Source organism: Lepidochelys olivacea (genome assembly GCF_965140295.1).
Source record: "Lepidochelys olivacea isolate rLepOli2 genome assembly, chromosome: 1".
Classification (NCBI taxonomy): domain Eukaryota; kingdom Metazoa; phylum Chordata; order Testudines; family Cheloniidae; genus Lepidochelys; species Lepidochelys olivacea.
In genome coordinates this window covers 265,372,752-265,394,537 of record NC_140411.1, presented here as the reverse complement: position 1 = coordinate 265,394,537, position 21,786 = coordinate 265,372,752, and the positions used below count along the sequence as shown (strand labels likewise).

Sequence of the window (21,786 nt, the reverse complement as noted above, 5' to 3'; positions counted from 1 at the left end):
CAGTATCGATTTAAAGAAAGCTGTTGTTTAAAATGATTCAGCATCAGATTCTTCCACTCTTATGAGTATTACCTGGAAACTCCTTGAGGAGTGAGGTACTACACAATGTGAGTAAAGGTGGCAGAATTTGGCCCTAAAGATCCTCATGCCAAACTTGTAGAATCAACCTTATCTATAGCACTGCTATAGATGACACTAGAGTAAATAGTCTGTGTGTGTTGTTCTGCCTTAATAGTGATTCATTGTTTAACAAATAACTGAGGAAAAATAAGATGATGATGACATTTATTTGCTGAATTATGGGGCCACTTTGTATTTTTCATCCTTCCCCCACCTCCTCCCGTGATCTGAGCTATTGTTGTTGTCAAAGTATAATAATAATAATGGCTATTAATATGGTTCAACTCCAGATGTGCCCAGATCGACTCCATGGGCCCTGGGGAAACACGCTCATTTGACTGTGAAGGAATGCAAGGGCAGTATGTGACTGTGACCATCCCAGGCACAGGAAAATACCTCACACTGTGTGAAGTCCAAGTGTTTGGTCTACCAGTAAATTCTTCTGGTAAGTAGAGCATTGCTCCGATGGAATGTATTGGCTTGTGTTCCGATGCATGGCTCCCCTTGGCTGGAGAGAATCAGATCTACATGGATGTGTGTACATGCTTTAAACATACTCAAGTGTGTGGTGTGCTGAAAAGGACACACCAGAAATGTGGGAAAGCCTGTTCTGCTGCAAAGAGAGTTTTGATGAGGTTTGTGACTCAGTGAAGTCTCCAATTTGACGTTGAGCACAGAGATGGTAAACAAAGTGTGAGACGCTTGGAACTGTGTCAAGGATCGGTATGAATGTTGTCCGACATTTTTAAAGAACGGTTTGTGTCTGTCTGTCTTTCTCTGGCTGTGCCTACACGAGCACTTTTGTCAGTAAAACTTATGTCACTCAGGGCTGTGAAAAAAACCACCCCCAGATGGACATATGCTACACCGCCAGAAGCTCTCCCATTGACATAGCTACCGCCGCTCATTGGGGTGGTTTAATTATTGCAATGGGAGAGCTCTCTCCCTCGGCACAGAGCGGCTAAATGGGAGACTTTACAGCGGCACAACTCCATCGTTACAGCTGTGGCGCTGTAAGACCTCTAGTGTAGACATAGCCTCTGTTTCCTTCCATCTTTTTCCTTGGCTTCCCTGGTTTTCTGTGCCTTATGCTTGGGTTCTGGTTTTAGTGTATGCTTCTGGGAATTTTTGTTTGTTTGTTTAATTTTCCTTCTCTGCTCTCATGAACTCATTTTAAAAAACTCCAGTTCCTGAAAGACAGCCATTTATGACTTGATTTTTTTTCCTGCTTCCCAGTTGTTGATGTTTACAGATGTCTATAGATGTGTAACATACAAAGGAACCCTGAAACTGACTATGCACAAAATGCTGTCAAATACACAAAGGGCCTGCACATACTCTCATTGGAGTCAAAACCCTCCTGGACTTAGATAGTGTAAAACTTAGGCCACTGTAAACAAATGGGGGGGGGAGATAATCTCATTAGATGTTACCCATTACCAAAGTAACAAACAAAATTGCAGACAATATGTGATTTTTTTTTCTAGTTGACAATGTCCATTTAACTAAGAAACTAGGCTTGTGGCTTACAATTTTTCCAGCATAAAATACCTGGCAAAATGCTGTTGGGAAACATAAACCCTAAAATGGTGCTAACAATCCTGAAACTGTTTTTGTCTCCTAAGGTATTTTCAGAGGAGTCAGGGGCCCAAATCCTAGTGAATTCTAGTGGGCTTTGGATGACTCACTGCCTTGGGCTTCTTTGAAAATTCCAGACTAAAGAACGTTACTATCATTTTGAATTGCCTGGCATTGTTGCTGAATGAAGATAGTTAGTGGGCCTAAAAAGCTTGCTGGGCTTGCAGGTCCTCTTGTCACCCGTGAGAGTTGTAGACAGTCAATAGGTGGACGCACCATGTGGAGCCAAGCTGGCTCTGAGCTAACCTTGGACTAAGGGTCTGGCTATACTGGAGCCAGAAGGTGTAAATTCCAGCTTGAGGAAACATACCCACACTAGCTCTGATAGAGCAAGTGCACTAAAAATAGGAGTGTAGCCATAGCGGCACAAGCGTGGGAGGGGCTAGCTGCCCCAAGCACGAACCTCTGGTCTTAGATAGAATCAGATAGCTTCTCAGAGCTAGCATGAATATGTCTCGTAAAGCTGGAAATGACACCTTCCAGCCCCAGTGGAGACATATCCTAAATTCCTTCTTTATCACTGCTGCTGCACCAGCCTCCAAGACGAGCCTCCTTTTCTCTCTTAGGGACTCTGCTGCTCCATGCCATCAGGTGAGTCCTTTTTATGCTCCTGCTTAAAATCAGGGTGAGCCACAAGACCAGACTGGACGGTGCACAGTCCTTGGCACAAAAGCAGGATGCTGCCACCTAAGGCTGGGTGTAATTGGTCTCTATTCTGGAGCTGGTGCAAGCTCTCTGCTCTCCACAGGCAAGCTGGCTGGCTGACCCTCTTGAGCCAGTCACACATCTGAGAGAAGTGTAAGGTAGAAGTAAAGCAATGGAATGACTGTTTCAGCTCCCTTAATGAATATTCTAAATGTAGGTGTGTATGACAGAGGGCATCCCAGAAGTAGGTGATTCCTTCCCAGACTCACCTTCACTTTATATTAGAGATCCAGAAGAAATGCATATAAGTCTTAGTTTGTTTCATTGGCCATTTTTGTGCACTGCTATCAGGCAGGCAGACTGGGGAGTTAGTTTTAGAGATGGTTGGAACATTTTTGACTACATGACATTTTGTTGAAGTACAGTATGTGATTTTGTCAAAGTCAAAACAGATCGGTTTTGACAAATGTTTCACTGGGAAGGGTATTGAGGTGGGGGCAGTTGTTTTTCGTTTTGGTCCAGGGATCTTTGGTCACTTTTGACCAGAAAGAGACTGACTCAAACTGAAAAAGCGGCAAAGAGTCATGTGGCACCTTATAGACTCACAGATGTACTGGAGCATAAGCTTTCATGGGTGAATACATCCGACAGGACTCTGCCGCTTTTACAGATCCAGACTAACAAGGCTACCCCTGAAATAGAAAAGTTCTGGTTGTCAATCTGAAAATGGATGTCACACAATTCTGTTTAGTGAAAACATTCAAAAGGTTGTGGGTTTGTTTGTTTTTTTTCATTCCAATGTGGAACGAAAACAAATTTAGAAACATCAAAAGTTGTGCAAAATGGAATTGTTGTCCTCTGGACAGCACTAGTTTGTGTCAGGATGGAAACTGAGTATTTTTTGTTTATTTTTGCTTTCATTTTTGTTCTTTTGTAGACCTCATGCTCAATGAAACTCTGGGCCCAAGGATCCCCAATGGAGGTAAGTTAGAATCTTATAGGAAAGATGAAATGAGATGCAACAGGCCTGGTCTACTTTGCTTGCTTCACTTCTATTTCTTAGATGTCTCCAGAACCAGAAGTGATTCTGCTGGGTAAGAGGAGAATCATCAAACCCAACTGTGTCTTCTCCCTTTGTCCTGATTTTTCTTTCTCCTTTTCTCAAATCTTCCTTGTCTGTAAATCAGCCTCTTATCACCTTCAGAACTTTGCCCATGTATGCCACTGGCTTGATTTCACTTTTGATACAAACTTCATCCAACTTTGCCTTCATTTCTTCACACTCTTTAAGTTTTGCAACTCCTTTTGGATCTTAGCAGTTACAGAAGGAAAAGATCTGTTAGATGATAGCCTATCTTCCTGCCAAAACATAATATAATCATTAGCATTCATCTAGTGTCTTACATCTTCAAAGTTCTGCATGTAGATTAATTATATGTGTATTAATTATTATTAATAAACATAGCCACACATTATAGAACTTATTAGATATTAAAGGGATGCCAACTTGAGAGCCAGTCAATTTCAAAACATGTGTTAAAAGTAAATAGATTTTTACTATCTAATTTTCTTGTTTTTAAAATGTTTTTCTCTTCCTTGTTGCTGTGTGAACAATGCATCCAAACAGAGAATATAGACTAATTGTATGGGGGAGACCATGAAATTCATGGTATTGTTACCCCTTTTACCTGAACGTGTTAGCCAGTATTTGGAGTCTTGTGTGTTGTTGACATTAGGAGAAGAAACTGATTATGGAGTCAGGTATTTCTTTGGAGCAATCCTGGTTATTTACGAGGCATGTGCACAGAGTCCTGTTTCCCAGAACACAGTAGGAATTAAACAGCAGAAGGCAGTTTCCTTGCTCACAGTTCCAAACCACTGTCCAGCCAGCACTGTGCCCCAAAAGCTCTCCCTCTTGGCTTTGTCTTGTTGAAAGAGCTCCTTTTGCTGTCTCCTTGGCTTTCCTGCTGCCTTATCTGCCTCCTTCTGCTTCTGCTCACAGATGCACACACCTCCACCAAACAATATCCAGCCAACTGTATTGGTATTCAGTTGCCAGTGAAACCCCTCCAATCACATAGCTTAGCTTCTGACCAGCCTTGCGTATGGTCTGTGTTTTGTTTGTGGTCCTTCTTGTTTCAGTTACCTTACTCCAAAAAGGAGCTTAACTGCTTACCTTTGTCCTAAACGAAGGGCAGCTATCATAGCCACCAGCTTCAGCCAGGTTCCACCCAACCTCCATTATAACAATATACAAAGTGTGTAAAATGCACAAATTAAAGAGAAAAATAGAGAACAGAGAAGAATATTTTTCCTGTAGTCTCTTTCAGTTCAAGTAAACATAAGTGTTAGTAGCGAAACAATTTTAACAGAAAAATTTGATTTTTTATAAAGCTGACATACCTGTGAGCAGATCCTAGAATAGATCTGAGCCAAATGGTGAAGAGGTGGTCTCCGCAGATTTCCAGATCCTGGAATATGCAGATTGCTGCTGCCCATTTTCTCCCATGTGCACTGAAACATTGACCTTGCCTGGGTAAACTACCAGGAAGTGAGGTTTCTCTGTTATGCCTGCTGGGGGAAAGCAGCAGAGAGAAGACATGGGCTGTGCTCTAGTACTGGGAACAAGGAACATGCAATAGGATAAATGATCCTTGTCCTCAAAGGCATCTTGTGACTCCTGCTCTGCTTAATTTTTCAGATCATTTTGAAACTGACATATGGATCACTCTGAATAACTCTAGAGCAGGTAAATATTGGAGGGTTTTTTTAAACATGATACTGGGTTCCTGAGCAAATCATCATTGTGGTGTCAGGTACATCCCCTGCTACAGCCTTACTGGGAAAGTAAAAATTTCTCTTTGTGGGAAAAATCATACGTCCCCACTGGAATAGTTCACTTTCCATTTGCACAGTTTTGATCAGGGCTGTCTGCCCGTCAGGTAATTTTGAGCCCTATAGAAGAATCCTTAGATTGGAGGAATTGGGCAACAGGAGCTACAGAAATGCACTCTATATCTGAACCATAAAGGTGATATTTGTAATGTAAAATCCAATTCAAAATCAATGTTGACCTTTGAGTGCTGCATTTGCAGCCCCCAAAGATGGAAGTACTCTTGATCCCTGAGCAGAGAGCAGTCCGAGTTTCCCTCAGGTAGTTCCTCACTCTCTCTCCAAGGCATTTTAACCTGATGGGTTGGGAGGGGCAGGCTTCATAGGGGTGATAGGAAAGTTCAGTTTCCAGGCCCATTCAGTCCTTGGCTTCTCTCTGCTGAAACTGCAAATGGTGACCAGAGCTGAGAATTGAACTCCTGTCCTTGAGGAAATGGACTGGAACTCTGGCTCATTAACTCAGTGCATCTTATAAACTGCCACATTTTCTTTCTGTGATAATCAAGCTGTTCTTACTCTAGCACTTCTCTCCAAAGCAGGTGATGCATAAGAACTGTGTTTGTTGTTTTACAGCTCCTAATGTAGCCCTGGGGAAAACAGCCTTCCAGTCTAGCACCAGAGAGATTGAGGACAATCCTATGAGGGCCACTGATGGATCTTTATTGAACCATTTCCCGAGCCAACAGTGCTCACAAACACGCAGAGAGTTCCAGCCATGGTGGACAGTGGATTTGAGCAAAACATTTATTGTGTCCTCAGTGGTGATCACAAATCAAGGTGACTGTTACAAAGAGAGGATCAATGGTGCAGAGATTCGGATTGGGAACTCATCAGAGCTTGGTGGGACACTGAATCCCAGGTACTGGTCTGTTGTAGTTTGCGGAAGTATTTGAGCATGTAGAAGAAAACTGAATGAAAGTGACTGGGTACCTTTCCTGTACAGGACTTGAGCCCAGGTTTTATGTGCAGTCTTTTCCACGCTCCTGCAGAGTGGTGAAAAGTCAGTCTTCTCAGATGGTCATTTCCCATATGTGAGGATTTGTTAGTCTCTAAGGTGACACAAGGACTCCTTTTCTTTTTGTGAATACAGACTAACACAGCTGCTACTCTGAAACCAATCCAAGTCTTGTGCATCAAACGATGCAAAAACCTTTTAACTGGTTGCTAATCAAAACCCACCAAAGTCAAGAAATATATAAAATTCTCACAGCATTTAGTATTGTACTAATAATGCTGTCACACTTACAAACAAGGGCAGATTTGGTGCCCTTACTCCAGGTGAGCTGCACCTTACACTGGAAAATTATGTTGTGTAAGAACACAGCCCTGAGAAGTCATGGTAAATAATTACATGTTAAGCAAAACTGCACTCACTGGCCACAGGACTGTTGTGTTTAACTTTGTGTCAGTGGGTCATGAATAACCCAGCTGACATGATGATGAGTGTGACAGTCCTTGCATATAGCGAAAGCCTGATTCTTGTCTATACTAAGGCCCCTTTATATTGCTCTGACAGTAATTTACCCTCATTTTAAGGGATTTTACACTGTCAACAGCATAAAGGGGCCTCAGTATAAACGAGAATCAATCCCCATCTTGCTAGTTACCATAACTCCTCAAAGTCATGTTCTGACACAATGTAATTTCTCAGTGTAGACAAGTCCCTAGATGATGCTCCAACCCTTCCTGCCACTGCTTTCTTTTTGATCTCTCAGGTTAGGGGCCACACAGGTTATCAAACAATTTTTTAATAGATAGCTAAGGTACATGTTTTAATAGTGATAGAACAAACTGCCAAGACAAGTGTGGATTCTCCATCTCTTGAGGTCCTCAGATTAGGACTGGCTGCCTTTCTGGACGTTAGCTTTAGCCAAACAAAAATTAGTGGGCTCAATACAGGGGTAACTGGGTGCAATGTAATGGTCTGTGATATACAGGAGTTCAAACTAGATGACCTAATGGTTCCTTCTGGCCTTAAATTCTATGAATAAGAAGAATCGCTGAATAATGCTGCAGAATGCAGTGCAGTTCAGAGAAGGCAGGGCTTCAGCCTCTTCTGCTCCTCATGCCCTTATGTCCCCAGCCAGACTCTCTGTCCTGCAGACCTCCTAAAACAGCAGCTGGACAAGATGAAGAGCTGGAGAATGGCAAGAAAATACAGTAGCTTTTTGTTGTTGTAGTTCCTTTTAAAAAATGATGCAATGCAGAGAATTATGCGGCATTGTGACTGAAAAATCAATTCTTTGGTTTTCTGAGTGGCTACAAAGCACGTGAGGTCCCTGTTTTTGTGGTAACCCTGCTTATCTTGGCTTTGACATTCTTAACCATACTACTGCATGAACGGTGTTCGTGATTCACTGACTTCATTTTAATAGCTACGTCATTTAAGAAAATCATTAATAGAAACACTTTTAAGTGATCAACTGAACCTCATGGCTGAGACATTTGAAAAGGCCTAAGGATATGAGGAACCCAGGTCCCTTAGGCCCTTTTGAAAATCCCGGCCAACATGTGCTTATTTCAGCGCGTGAGCATACAAGAGATGGGAGCTTTCATTCCACAGATACAGACTTCATGGTGCTAGTGCTCTCTCAGATTCACAATGCATAACCGCTCTCTGTGAATAAGATCCTGTTCATTTCCAGATGTGCTACAGTTGAGTCCATGGAGCTTGGGCAAACACTCTCATTCGACTGTCATGGAATGCAAGGGCGTTATGTGACTGTGACCATCCCAAGGCGAGCTGAGTACCTGACTCTGTGTGAAGTGCAGGTGTTTGGTCTGCCATTGATTTTCCCTGGTGAGTACAGTTACTGAATTCACACACAATAGATTTCTGGCTGTGTCTGGGGAAAGTTCCCCCCAAAATTTACTGGAGCCCTGTGCAGAGGGAGTGCAGAATGAGCATAAAACACTATCAATGGGGTAAGTGAGTAAAAAAAATCTGATTTAAGGCTTTTCTATACAGAGAATTCATGCATGGTAAGATGGGGTGTAAATCTACAGCACACTAGCTGTCATGCACTAAAACTTCCATAGTGTACTTTGATCTACTCCCTTTATATGCTCCCTTTGTACAGATATGAATGACTACACAGGCTGCCAGGCAGTGGAGAATCAGGATCATTGTCTTTTCATAGGAAGGTAGGGTCAAGGCCAAAGCACTGAAAGGGGATGTCTAAATCCAAAAGAGGTACATTGGGAGATCTCCTGTGGATACTGGAACTGATTGACCTTAGGGGGTCTGCTCTCCAGCATATCTTTGATATGTTTCATTAGGCCTTTTGGTACTGTTATTGTCCACCTTGGCCTTCAGCCTTCCTGTCCAGCCTATTCATCAAGCATCACTGGCAGCCACTTTAATGCAGTCCTTACACCCAACAGTGCCAGCCAGGGACAAATAATTTCAGCCAGATGGAAAACACCAGACTGAGATGAAGGAGGGGAAGGTAATAGTGGGATGAAATGCAGCGTCAGACTGACCAGACAGAAAAGGCTCTGGATCATTTGACTTTTTCATAAGGGGCTAAATGAGCGATGATATATTGCTTCAGAATAATTTAGTTCTAGGCAAAAGGTAGACAAGCACCATATACTTCAGAGGCAAGGTGTTGGGTGCAGCGTAATGAAAAGTATACCAGCAATGTTAAGGCATGATGTGGCACAACAAAGCCCCGTGCCAAGGGCACAACGTTTAATACCCAATAGGAAACATTTATCCTGGGGTGGGGGGGGATGATCACCCACATAACACTATACATCTTCAAAATGCTTTACAAGCAATGAAGTCTATAGGCAGATCCCCTCAGTTTTGTGTTAGATGTCAATCACGAAATCAGCGTCTGGGTCCAGTGCCCCAGAACCCTCACAGGAGAGACTTGTATGTAATGCAGCGCTGAGCCAAAGGAAAGCTTGGATAAGGGAGTAATTCTGAGAAACCCAACAGTAATTACATGTCCAGGGGCAAAATTTTGGATCTGGCATCTTTTTTCTTTTGAAAAGTGGCCCAGTACATAAGAACAAACACATTCATGCTTCCCTTCTGCTATGTGACCAGCTCTGGTAATGATTTGGTTTTTTTGACTATGTTTCAGGTGAAACACTCCGAGCACCAAAGACAACAACAGGAGGTAAATGCTGCCAATTTGATATGGATGATGGAATACAGTTAGACAGACTGGACTCTATGTTCACTTGGCACAGGCTTGCAGAGCGACTATTCAGCACGTGCTTTATAGAACCTAGAACAGTGGTTTTTAAACCATGGGTCGCGATCCAGTACTGGGTGGCAGAGTGTCAGGCACTGGATCGCAGCAGCTCTGGTCAGCACTGCCAGCCGGGCCGTTAAAAGTCCCATCGGCGATGCTGCCCGGCTAAGGCAGGCTAGTCCCTACCTGTTATGACACCGCGCTGTGCCCCACAAGTGGCCAGCAGCAGGTTCGGCTCTTAGGCTTGGGGGCCACGGGGCTCCGCATCCTGCCCTGCCCCTAACACCCCAAACCTCTGCCCCAGCCCTTAACCCCTCCCACACCCCAAACCCCTCATCCCCAGTTCCGTTGGGTCATGGGCATCAACAATTTTCTTCCACTGGGTCACCAGAAAAAAAGTTTGAAAACCACTGTCCTAGAACACACACTTTATAGTCCCAAGCTGTAATAGAGAGAGCACAAGTCTATCATTTGTTATTCTACACATATATGGAAAAATGCCTAGCTCGGTGGCCTATAAATAATGCTACTAACCTACAGCAGGTAGCAATAATATTTTGCATTCATACAGTGCATTTCATCCAAGGATTTCAAAGTATTTTGCAGAGGTGGGTGTTATATGTATGGAAAGGAAACCTGAGGATCACAGAAATTAAACAACTTGACCAGGCTATAAGAGCAAGTCCGTGGCAGAGTCTCCAAGTTTCCTGACTCTTAATCACCGTAACCACTAGACAGTTTCTGCCTACTTGTTCAGCTCCTGCCTATATGCAGAGCATGCTGAAACTGCAAATCTCCACTGCATTGCTAATACACACCTATAGTGAGCGCTGATAAATGGTGCCTGTGAAAGCGTGCAGAAGCCTTTTGGGAACTGAGCAAATAAATCTTCTCAGAATACACAACAGGAGAAGTCTCATCATCCGTTCACAAGGTGTTGGGGTGTATACAGGCCACCAGGACTGCAGAGGTAGCTATAGGCGGCTACGTGGGAGCAGTGCTTCCTCTTCACCCTGGGTGAAATCTCAGCCCTATTGAAGTCAATGTCAAAATTCCCATTCATTGCAATAGGGTCAGAATGTCACCTTGTGTTCCTGGCCAGGCTGAACTGTTTGTTTTCTAGCTTGTATGGCCACAGGGAGACTGCCAAGACTCATTAGTAAGGCTACGTTTTAGTCACAGGTAGTTTTAGTAAAAGTAACCCCCCTCCCACACTGAAATGCCTGCTGCTGCTGGGGAGGGGGGTGGCCCAAGACTGCCCCAGCAATGGTTGGTGTGGCTGGCCCAGGTGGCCCCCGGGGCCAGTCACACTACCCGGCCACTGCAGAAGTCACAAGGTCCCGGAAAGTCACGGAGCCATGACCTCCGTGACAAACTCGCAGTCTTACTCATTAGTAAACCAACCAGGCATGGCAGATAGCCTCGGATTATGCTGCCCAGCCCATCAGAGAGCATTTACATGGTGAGCCTGGCGCGCTGTGGGAGGGAAGCGGGCAGGGTTGGCCACCCCCACCCAGATTTGCTGCTTGGCTTGTACTGAGCATGCTCACACAGACTGAGCATGCTCAGTAATACTGCTGAAGCTGGCTGCCCTCACTCCACCCCCCCGCCCCCCATCGGCAGGCATGGGTCACCTCAAGAGTCTGTGACAGGAGCCAGAATAGTCTGGGACAATTAGCAGTGCTTGATAAGGTTTTCCAGACCTCATTTAAGCTCAGCAATATGAAATACAATATAGCTGGTGCTTGCAGATTAGAATGCAGCACATCTTAGTCTCCAGCTTTCTCTTTACTAACACTTCATAGAGGTTTTGAGTTATCTTTTCATCACTACAAACCTATAGCACGCACAAATAATATCTGTCCACAGTACACCCTAATATCACATGTCACAGGGAGAGTGCACCAGTGTATAGCGCTGCCTACAGCAAGCATGCCAGTAGCATATTGTGACAGGCCCTGATTCAGGAAAGTGCTGAAGCACGTGCTTAAGGCCATCCCTATTCAGGAGAGCACTTAAAGTTAAGTCCTGTCCTGGAAAAGGGATGCTTTCCTGAACTGGAGCCATAGCAAGCAAATCAATATCCCCTATAGTGAGCAACTATAAAGTGAGCTGGGTGCAATCCTGGACCCATTGAAGTCAATGGCAAAACTCCCATTGACTTCAATGTGGCAGGATGTCACTGCTTGAGAAGAGGCGAGGAAAAGAGCTGCCAGTCCTCCACAGTGCTCTGCAGACACCTGATTCTATTAGTAGGGCAGCCAACCAACCAGTTTTCAGTAAAAGATGTGTCTAAATTGAGCGAGATTAACCCACGCAATGTAGAGCGTCGGTGGAGGTATCTGACATCCCAGAGGCCAAGCATGTCCAGTCTGTGCTGAGAAGTGGCTTAGCTTGGCTTGACAGTAACCATGTGGCATGGCATTTGCCAGCTGTCTCTCAATATTAGAGACCGGATAAATAAGGATCAGCAGATAGCTGAAGCAGGCCTCTGTCTTATGATTTTGATAGGCTAGATCTTGACTGATTTATTTAATCTACTTTATTTTGCAGCTGTGGGCATAGGGGTAATTCTTTCAATAAAATGTGTAGATCTTCGGCTGTTTCCTTATTTTGCCATTAAAGAGCTGCATTTTGTATCTCTTGGCACTAACTCTTACACGTTCTTGGGCTGATTACCTTGATGAAGCTACTAGTCTCCCTGGTACTACACCTGTAGTAATTTCACAACCAACTGTCTTTCTTTCCAGTCCCAAATGTAGCACCACATGGTATTGCCTCCCAGTCCAGCAGATATATGTACTCCTATAACGCTCAGAATGCTATCGATGGCTCTTTATCTGCCAACGCTTTGATGGGACAGTGTACCCACACACATAAAGAATGGTCACCCTGGTGGAGGCTGGATTTGAAATCAGAGCATAAAATCTTCTCTGTTGCATTAACAAACAGAGGAGACTGTTGCAAGGATCGGATAAACGGTGCTGAGATCCGGATTGGGAACTCTAATGAACAAGGTGGAATAAAGAATCCCAGGTATCCTTCCTAATCTTGAGCTGTCATTGCAAGAACATACCAAAATCAAACTCACTATGGGCCAAAGAAATATGGAATGAATTAGAAGCTGTTTCTTTTTCCCTTACTAAATACTAGTTATGGCTAGAGCGACAGCTCTGGAGAACGACCTTTTATCCATAGAATGCATGCAGTGGCCGTACGTATGTTACCTATACCATTTGCTACCACCTTAATGTGGAGAGACCATTAAAGAAGTAAGAAGGGGTTTTGGTCTCCATGCCTAGTTCAGTTCTAGGTCTTTTCTAGGACTCTCAACCACTGTACCAATTAGTGCCAGTTGTGGTGGTGGTTTTTCTGATGAGGATACCCATCCACTAGGAACTGGATTGAGCTCACTAACTCATTCTGGACTCATTCACAACTCCAGAGTGAAGGTTGCAAGATGTTCTCCATTCTTTGGCCTGCTTTCCTGCCTACTCTAACTTACAGGAAAAGTGTAGTTTCAGATTGTTTTCTGCTCAGTCCCAGCCCAAAGGAAAAAGTCTGAAGCAAATAGAACTAGCCATTTTTTTTAGTGATGAGAATGACAAAAGGAGCATATGTCTGTGTTTTGTGCAACCCTAACTCAAAATGTAACATCTTTTAAAAATTCAAATTGGTCATGGATTTAGTTATCCATGTATAGTGCAACAGCTCATTATCTTTTAATCAGAGTGCTATTCTTTCCAGATGTGGGACAGTTTTCCGCATGGATTATGAGGAAACCCTCTCATTTGACTGTGAAGAAATGCAAGGGCGGTATGTGACAGTGACCATTCCTGGGCGAGCTGAATACCTCAGTCTGTGTGAAGTGCAGGTCTTTGGTCTGCCTGTAAGTCCTTTAAGTGAGTACATTGCTGAAAATCATAATGTCAATGCAAGGATAGAGATGCAAAAAACCATAAGATTTATCAATCAGATGTAAAGTCAATCAGATGTAAAGATTTATCGATCAGATGTAAAGCTTCCCTCAGGCTAATGTCTTCCCTACACCGGAGGTTTGCCTCCATCCCAGCCATCACTAGCCACCAACCAGGTAGCAGTACCAGTGCACACCCCTAGTGTAGCCAAGCTCAACCGCAATTTGCATGAGTGCCATTTATGTCTGCTTGAAAGCAGTTTGCCTTGGCTATATTTGGCATTTGGACAGGTGCAGTTACACTGTTGTCCACCCACCAGTGGCTGGAGTTGAGGAAGATTCTCATTGTTTGTAGGCAAGGCCTGCAGCCAGTGTAATTCTCCCACTGCTGAGAGGTGAACTTCTTGAATGATTAGCCTTATTTTCTACTGTGTAACTTAAATCTTAATGAGGACTCAGTGTTTAATTACCAAAATCCAGTCTTCTGGATTCTTTTCATGTCCATTCCACACACGCTGATGCAATGATTTCTGACAAAGTCCCAAGGATGATTAAACTGAAAAAGTGCAGAATACAGGGATGGAGAAGCAAATAATCAAACCTGTGTTATCCTACTTATTTCTGTGCCAGGAGGAAGGATACAATGCAATTTCCTTTAGAGACAAACTTAGCCTCACGGCACTATCTTAATATAAATAATAATCAATCATCATAATCAGAACTGCTTATTTAACTCTGTTCAGACAGGATTTGTCTCTTTTTAACCCAGTGGTAACTTGAAATTACATTTTTAAGACCGTGCCCTTTTGGTTGATAGCCAACCTTCTGCAGACCTTGTTCCAGCAAAGCACTTTGGCATGTATATAAATTTAAGTACTTGATTACTCCCTATCAAAATTGATAGAACTGCTCACATGCTTGATGTTTTGCATGTGCTTAAATGCTTTGCTGGGTCAGAGCTTTAATTAAAGCCCCTGTGAAAGAATGATTTTGCGAGTGGTGAAGATTATCATTTTTTATGGGATTGAAAACCTGCTTCTGAAGCTAGAGGTTTGAAAAGGTAAACTGTTAGTTGCTTCAAAAATGGACTTTTGCAAGATGGAGACGCTTAACCTGCATTGGGGAGAAATGGTTCTTAGGGTCTGAAATGACTAGAGAGTAATTACATTTGCAGGTTACAAAGGGATGAACACACCTTTTGAACCACAGTAATTACAAAAGAGAAAGTGATGTCTAATCTCAATAGACTGGAGCTGGCCCACATACAAGTAGGAAGGGACCCGCTATGCTAAATAGTTGAAGGTAATTTGTGTACCTCCAAATAATAGAAGGTAATAACAATACTGAACATGTCATATTTCCCAGGCTACCTGAGCATTGACGCTGACTGGCTGATGCCACTTTCCAAAACAAGCCCTGAACGGAATCCAGTAAAACAGAACGGTAGGTCTGGTTAATTCAAACGCACACACTCAAAACTTAGGCTACATGAAGATCAATTCCTCATTTAATGAAGAATATTAGGAGATGCTGCAGTTCTGTATATGTAGGAAAAGGCAAGTAATAGATGTGGATGGTGTTTACTGTTTGCTCAGGATGAGACAAAAAAATTATCTCTAGAAATGCTAGTTAAACACCTCATTGTGCAGAACAAACTGGCAACAATGTGAAATAAATCCCTTTTTTATTACTTGAAATATACTTTGCAAATTTAAGTCTCATTACTTAGCTGGTGGATATTTCCTTAGACTGAAGATGCTCTTCCCAGTTTAATTAATAGCAGTCATCTGAACTGGTTGTACCTGAAAACTGGGACCTTTGAGAGGCTGGTGAGGCCAAAGATTTTAGAATATCTTCCCAGGAAATGGCTTTACACCAGGGGATGATTCCACTGGCTCTTGCCTGGAGTGGAGTATAAAGCAGAATTGTATTCCTGGATAAATGAAAAACATAACCTTAGTGGGTAATTTTCATGTGCTTCTGCTGCCACCAAACCATCTGCATTACTTCATCTGTATTACTACTTGGGGCATAGAAGTCTCTCTCCTCAACATTAGTTATAATCCAGTGACAGAAAGTTATCACAGATGGATCACTGTTCTCCACAGTTCTGATTCTTTATAATCTATAAAGTAATTGTTATAAAACTATGGAGATTTAGAGGGTTGTTCTTATTTCTAGTGTTTTAAATTATGCACTAAGGAAAAAATAGCAGATAGATCAAAATCAGGAGTGGAAAATACAGTATGTAAACACTTACTACAGGAGCATATATGTGATATACACACACACTCTCTCCCTCCCTCTGCAGTATAAATAGATTATCAGTCTCCCAGATCACCCAAAGTCCTCTTCGTCCACTGTTTACACAGATGACTGGAGCCACCCTATTGATCACCCTTCCTTTCCCAAGCTTTCTCAGGAAGGAGTTGTGCAGATCTGCATCTCCATTTCCCCTTTCCTACAGGTTTACAAGGGAGGCCAAATTATTTCCCCACATGTGTTCTTCACCCATCCCCAGGGAAACACAGCATCTTCTCTGTCTAATGGGTAATGAACAAGATTCAACTGAAAGTTAGGCAGGATGATTCCGTGATGTCACCCAAGATTCCACACTACAGGGCTAATGTTCCAAATTCTCTGTAGTAATAGCAGATATCTGGGGCCAAATTCTGATTTAGGCACATTTGGCTTCAGGGATTAGGCTGGCTGGCTTCAGGTCACCTTCAGTGAGAACCTCTTGTTCATTATTATCCCCGAGTTCATGTGGCAGACAAGATCACTGCAGATCCCCCAGGTTCGCTTTAATACCATTCCTCCTATAAAGCTTATGCTTATTCCTCACATACACAGTGCTAAAGCACATGGAGAGGGAGCGTTGTTCTACACTCCATGGGATCATGGTTGCTTTTACACAGGAAAGAGAATAATGAGAATGAACACACAGAAAAGAACAATGAAAAATGGTAGAACTCTGGAGAAAAGAGAAAGGAGGGAGAGAAGCAGATAGAGATTTTAAAAGGAGAGAGAAGAAAAACTGGAAGATGGAAAGGAAAAAAGACAACAAAAGACAGAAATCTGTGTTTTTATTAAACAAAGAAGGTGTTTGAAATATTGCTGATGCTTTTTGATTTATGCTGCTTTCAGTAGTGGCCGAAAGTAATGTAAAATCAATGGCTCTGCCCTCCTGGGAATACCTTTAGCACAGGGGCTTCCCTGGATGGTTCTAGCTACTTACCCTTCCCCCAAGCATCCTCCCTATCCCCCACAAGCTCTCTGTGCCACCACCTCTCACAGCCCCCAGTGTAGAAGGCATCCAGTGGGAAGGGGACGTGGCCGAAGCACAGATGCACTGTGGCTAGTCTCAGGTATAGCAGTGGCCCCTAAGGACTGTGGTGGACAGTAACACATAAATTATTAGGGCCTCTCTGAGGCTATTTTAATTTATGCCAGGAGCCAGGTAGACCCCCACAAAAGCACCAGATTGTGGGGAGCCACATACATGGAATAAAGCCACCTTGCTCCTATTCCCACCCCATGCCTGTATGGAGCAGAGCCTCCTTCAAATAGTAAAAACAACGAGGAGTCCTTGTGGCACCTTAGAGACTAACAAATTTATTTGGGCATAAGCTTTCGTGGGCTAGACCCCACTTCATCAGATGCATGGAGTGGAAAATACAGGAGGAGTATAAATACATGAAAACACGGGAGTTGCCTTACCAAGTGCGAGGTCAGTCTAACGAGACGATTCAATTAACAGTAGGATACCGAGGGAGGGAAAATAACTTTTGTAGTGGTAATTGAGAGTGGCCTATTTCAAACAGTTGACAAGAAGGTGTGAGTAACAATAGGGAGAAATTAGTATGGGGGAAATTAGGTTTAGGTTTTGTAATGACCCAACCACTCTCAGTCTTTATTCAGGCTTAATGTGATGGTGTCCAGTCTGCAAATTAATTCCAGTTCTACAGTTTCATGTGGGAGTCTGTTTTTGAAGTTTTTTTGTTGAAGAATTGCCACTTTTAGGTCTGTTTTTGAGTAACAATACCCTGTGCTAAAGGTATTCCCAGGAGGGCAGAGCCATTGATTTTACATTACTTTCGGCCACTACTGAAAGCAGCATAAATCAAAAAGCATCAGCAATATTTCAAACAACTTCTTTGTTTAATAAAAACACAGATTTATGTCTTTTGTTGTCTTTTTTCCTTTCCATCTCCCAGGGAAACTGAAGTGCTCTCCTACTGGTTTTTGAATGTTATAATTCCTGATGTCAGATTTGTGTCCATTTATTCTTTTGCGTACAGACTGTCCAGTTTGGCCAATGTACATGGTAGAGGGGAATTGCTGGCACATGATGGCATATATCACATTGGTAGATGTGCAGGTGAACAAGCCCCGATGGTGTGGCTGATGTGGTTAGGTCCTATGATGGTGTCCCTTGAATAGATATATGGACAGATTTGGCACCGGGGTTTGTTACAGGGTTTGGTTCCTGGGTTGGTGTTTTTGTTGCGTGGTGTGTAGTTGCTGGTGAGTATTTGCTTTAGGTTGTGGGGCTGTCTGTAAGCGAGAACTGGCCTGTCTCCCAAGGTCTGTGAGAGTGAGGGATTGTCCTTCAGGATAGGTTGTAGAGCCTTGATGATGTGCTGGAGAGGTTTCAGTTGGGGGCTGTAGGTGAAACCTTCAAATAGTAATGACATTTCACACTTTATATAGTACTTTTATCTGAGGGTCTCAGAGCAGTTTAAAAGCATTAGGCATTGCTACCTCCCGTGCCCCCTTGAGGTATGCAAGTAGTTTTATCCTCCTTTTACAGGTGGGGGTAAATGAGGTTAAATGAGGAAAAAAGGATAAGTAATGTATCCATGTTCAAAGGGTGAGTCAGTGTAAGATTGAAAATAAAACCTAGGGCTCCTGATCCCAGCCCCTTAACGTACCCACCAACTTTCTCTTCTCGGTCTTAATTACATTGTTTGCAACTGCAGTGATATACTCATATTATTATTTACTTCCTATTGTAACATGCTGCCCCTGGATGGGCGGTCAGCAGCGAACCTAAGACCTCTACACCTAAAAGCATGAGCTTCTACTGACTATCTCCTCAAGAAGTACAGAGAGCTAGAGCCCTGCAAATCACGGATATCTATTTGATATCCGGAGACCATGTTTGCGGATCATGGATCAGATGCGGATGCAAATTTTGTATCTGCGCAGGGCTCTAAGGAGAGCCATGAGAGAGTGTGGGTTACACTATAATAATTTTAAAGGTCTAGTTTTGGGCCCAAACTCTGTGACAGTGTCCCTTTAAATTATGTCATGTTTAAGATATATCAGTGATAATTTGTATCCTGCACTAGCTGAAGCAAAAACCTCAGATTTTCTTCCTCTTTAACAGCTTCTGTTCTTTTTTAAAAGCTTCCATCACAGACTCCCCTTCACCCTCAAAGGGGAGAAAAAGCTCACATAAGTACTGTTATCCTTTCCTCTGTTTCTCAATGGCAGGGGTTATTATTATTATCTTGTACTACCATAGAGCCTTGTAGCTTTAGTGACAGACCAGGACCCCATTGTGCTAGGTGCTGTACAAACATAGAACAAAAAGATGGTCTCTGCCCCCAAAGAGTTTACAATCTAAGTATAAGACAAGAGACAGCCGCTGGACCATCCTTCCCCCTAATATACTTGAGTATATGCCTTTTTGAATGGGTGATCTCATCAAAGCCCAGCCACCTCAGAACATGTCAAGGTTCACCCATCACTTATTACGACTGAGCATGATCACACACGTGACACACCATTTGGCAATACTTATTCAAACCACCCTATCATGCAGCACAAAGGCTGTGAAGGAGAATGAATGAAATCACATATTGAATAGTAAATCCTTTTCTCTTCAGCTGGTATCACACACTTGGTTTGAAAGGTGGACACGTTTGTGGAAGGTTCTTCATTACTTCTGGACATGTTGCCTTACTCACATTCTGTCTTCTCTCCTGGTCTTATTCTAATCAAACCCATTCATGCCTCAAAGAGGGTCATGATGGAAGAATTGCAGTTGCTGTGGGATAGGTGTGATTATAACTAGCTATGATTTCTGTCCTAGGTCTCCTTGAAAAAGTCTTTATTTTCCCGGAAGAAACAGACAATAGCTATGTTGTTCTGTCTCCAGCACAGCCCTTGAGTCTTGAAGCATTCACACTTTGCATGAAGGCGGCCTCAGAGTTACCGCCCAATCGAGAAATCATTCTTTTCTCCTACCGCACCAAGTACTATGATGAACTCAATGTGTGGCAAGAGTTTAATGGCACTTTTAGTTTGTACCTGAGTGGTCCTGGAGTGCACTTCACCCTCCCCAAACTCAATACCTTTGGGAGTCACATGTGTGTGACCTGGGAATCCAAATCTGGTCTCACAGCCTTTTGGGTAAATGGTAAAAGGAGCCTAAGAAAAGTGCTGAGACCAGGGCATAGGATCCAACCACAGGGCATTGTCATGCTGGGGCAAGATCCAGACACATTTTGGGGCAGCTTTGAGAAGGCCCAAAGCTTTGTGGGAGAAATAAGTGACCTTTATATGTGGGACCATGTCTTATCACCCTCCATTATCCAGAATGTTTACCTGGACCACTCATTTCCCAAGGGAAATATTTTTGATTGGAAATCATTATCATATGAGTGTACGGGAAATGTGATTGTGCCATCCAAACTGTAACTGAGTGTAATGTGAATGAAGGGGCTTCAGACATTCTAATGTTTCATTTCTCCTATGCATGCACAAGAAATAAAACAGAACAAGGAATAGAGTGGAAAACTCTAGAAATTTGTGGGTTTTTTCTTTTTTACAAGATAGAAATTAGAGATAGCAAAGCCCTTATAGACAGCCTAGTCCCATGCCCACACATGTTAATGCCAATCTTGTATCTAAAGTACACTATGCAGATTTGTGGTGCAAAGATCTGCAATGACCTTTATTGGTAACAGTTTAGCTCTAGCCAACTGGATGGATGTGCAAAAGGTCCTGGGGGCGGGAATAGCTGGCCTGTCAATCATATCCCAGTGACCTATCATGTGACCTCCTATTCAGGGCAGCCCATCACTACAGCGAGGCTAACAACCTCATGAATCTATGATCCCTGGCATTGACACACAACCAGGTGATCCAGATGTGGGAAATCCTGCTCAGTGGGGCTCCCTGCACCAGAGGGGTGCTGATTGGTCCCATGTCACTTTCCCGTACATGACCTTCTGCCCCACTGCTTGCTGCAAGAGAAAAATACCAAACAACTAGCCTTCAAGTCGCCAGACCCTAGCTTAACCGAGTGATCTGGAGCTCCTCCAAGGGCTGCTTGACAGAGAATAAAAAGTGTTGGAAAACTCCTGTGAAATCCCTTGAATAACTGAACTGATCAGTCCTCCAAGGAAGGCATAAAACATGCATCCTTGCTGGGGGTGGGGGAGCCCTCCATGCTAGATTAAATTGTGGTGGGGAACACTGTAGCAAAAATATCCTTCCTGGCTCTGGCAAGCAGTCAGTTACTCCTAAGGGTGCTGTGCTTATCTCTGTCAGATTGCTGCCTCTGGTTCCCACCTGGCCACCAAAAGGAGTGAGGGAGAGTGGAAGTGTTACAGTCAGGCTCATGCAAAAGACAATAATCTGTCCTCCTCTCTGTTTTATAGTTGGGGGTGGGAGGTAGCTGGCCATGTAAGGTACTGGCCAATCAACCTCCCCCTGCTACTTGCCCTGTGTTTTACCGCTGGGCCTCTATGGCTTTGTCTACGCTAGGGAAAGAGAGTTTGCTGGGGGGAGGGGGGGTTCAATCCAGTTAGCTCAACTGACAACCCCACTTTGCACCAACATAGACACAGTTAAAACCTGTGACTCAAATGCTTGAAAAAGCACTTTTTTCCTAGACAAAGCCACAAGGAGCTGTGGAAGCAGCCATTATTTCCATGCTCACGGTCCCACGGGGAGGAATGCTGCTGACAAGATCAACCACAAAGCAGCTGAAATTGCTTCACTGTCCATTGGAATGGTGGTGATACTAGAGCTGTAATCATCCTCCATGGTTTACGGAAAACAGTCTCCTCTAGGCTACAAGGCCCTGTCTTCATAGGCAAAGATAATGTGTTGCCAGTCATGCTTGTTCAATCATGTCAGCTCCCCACAACTGAAAACTCTGATAACCCTTATTAAAAGGCAGGTTAACACATCTCAAGCTGTGTTAGCCGGCAGTGTTAACATGTTAAAAACTACAACTTGCCCTGGCTATACACGTAAAACTTTTGCCAGTGTAATAATGCCAGTTAGAGGTGTGGATTTTTATGACATTTATATACCAGCAAAAGCCCTTGCGCAAATGCAGTTATACCT

At 43.3% G+C, this 21,786-nt stretch overlaps 1 protein-coding gene across 1 annotated transcript; it reads left to right on the top strand.

The window, feature by feature from the left end:
- Positions 1–429: 429 nt before the first annotated feature.
- LOC311524583 (pentraxin fusion protein-like) lies at positions 430–20,127 on the top strand (the record flags this gene model as incomplete). Its single annotated transcript, XM_084635811.1, has 10 exons — positions 430–565; positions 3,341–3,385; positions 5,105–5,152; positions 5,869–6,154; positions 7,941–8,095; positions 9,390–9,425; positions 12,254–12,539; positions 13,251–13,405; positions 14,785–14,862; positions 19,520–20,127. 10 exons carry the CDS (start codon positions 430–432, stop codon positions 20,125–20,127), a joined length of 1,833 nt encoding a protein of 610 aa, XP_084491937.1.
- Positions 20,128–21,786: the final 1,659 nt, after the last annotated feature.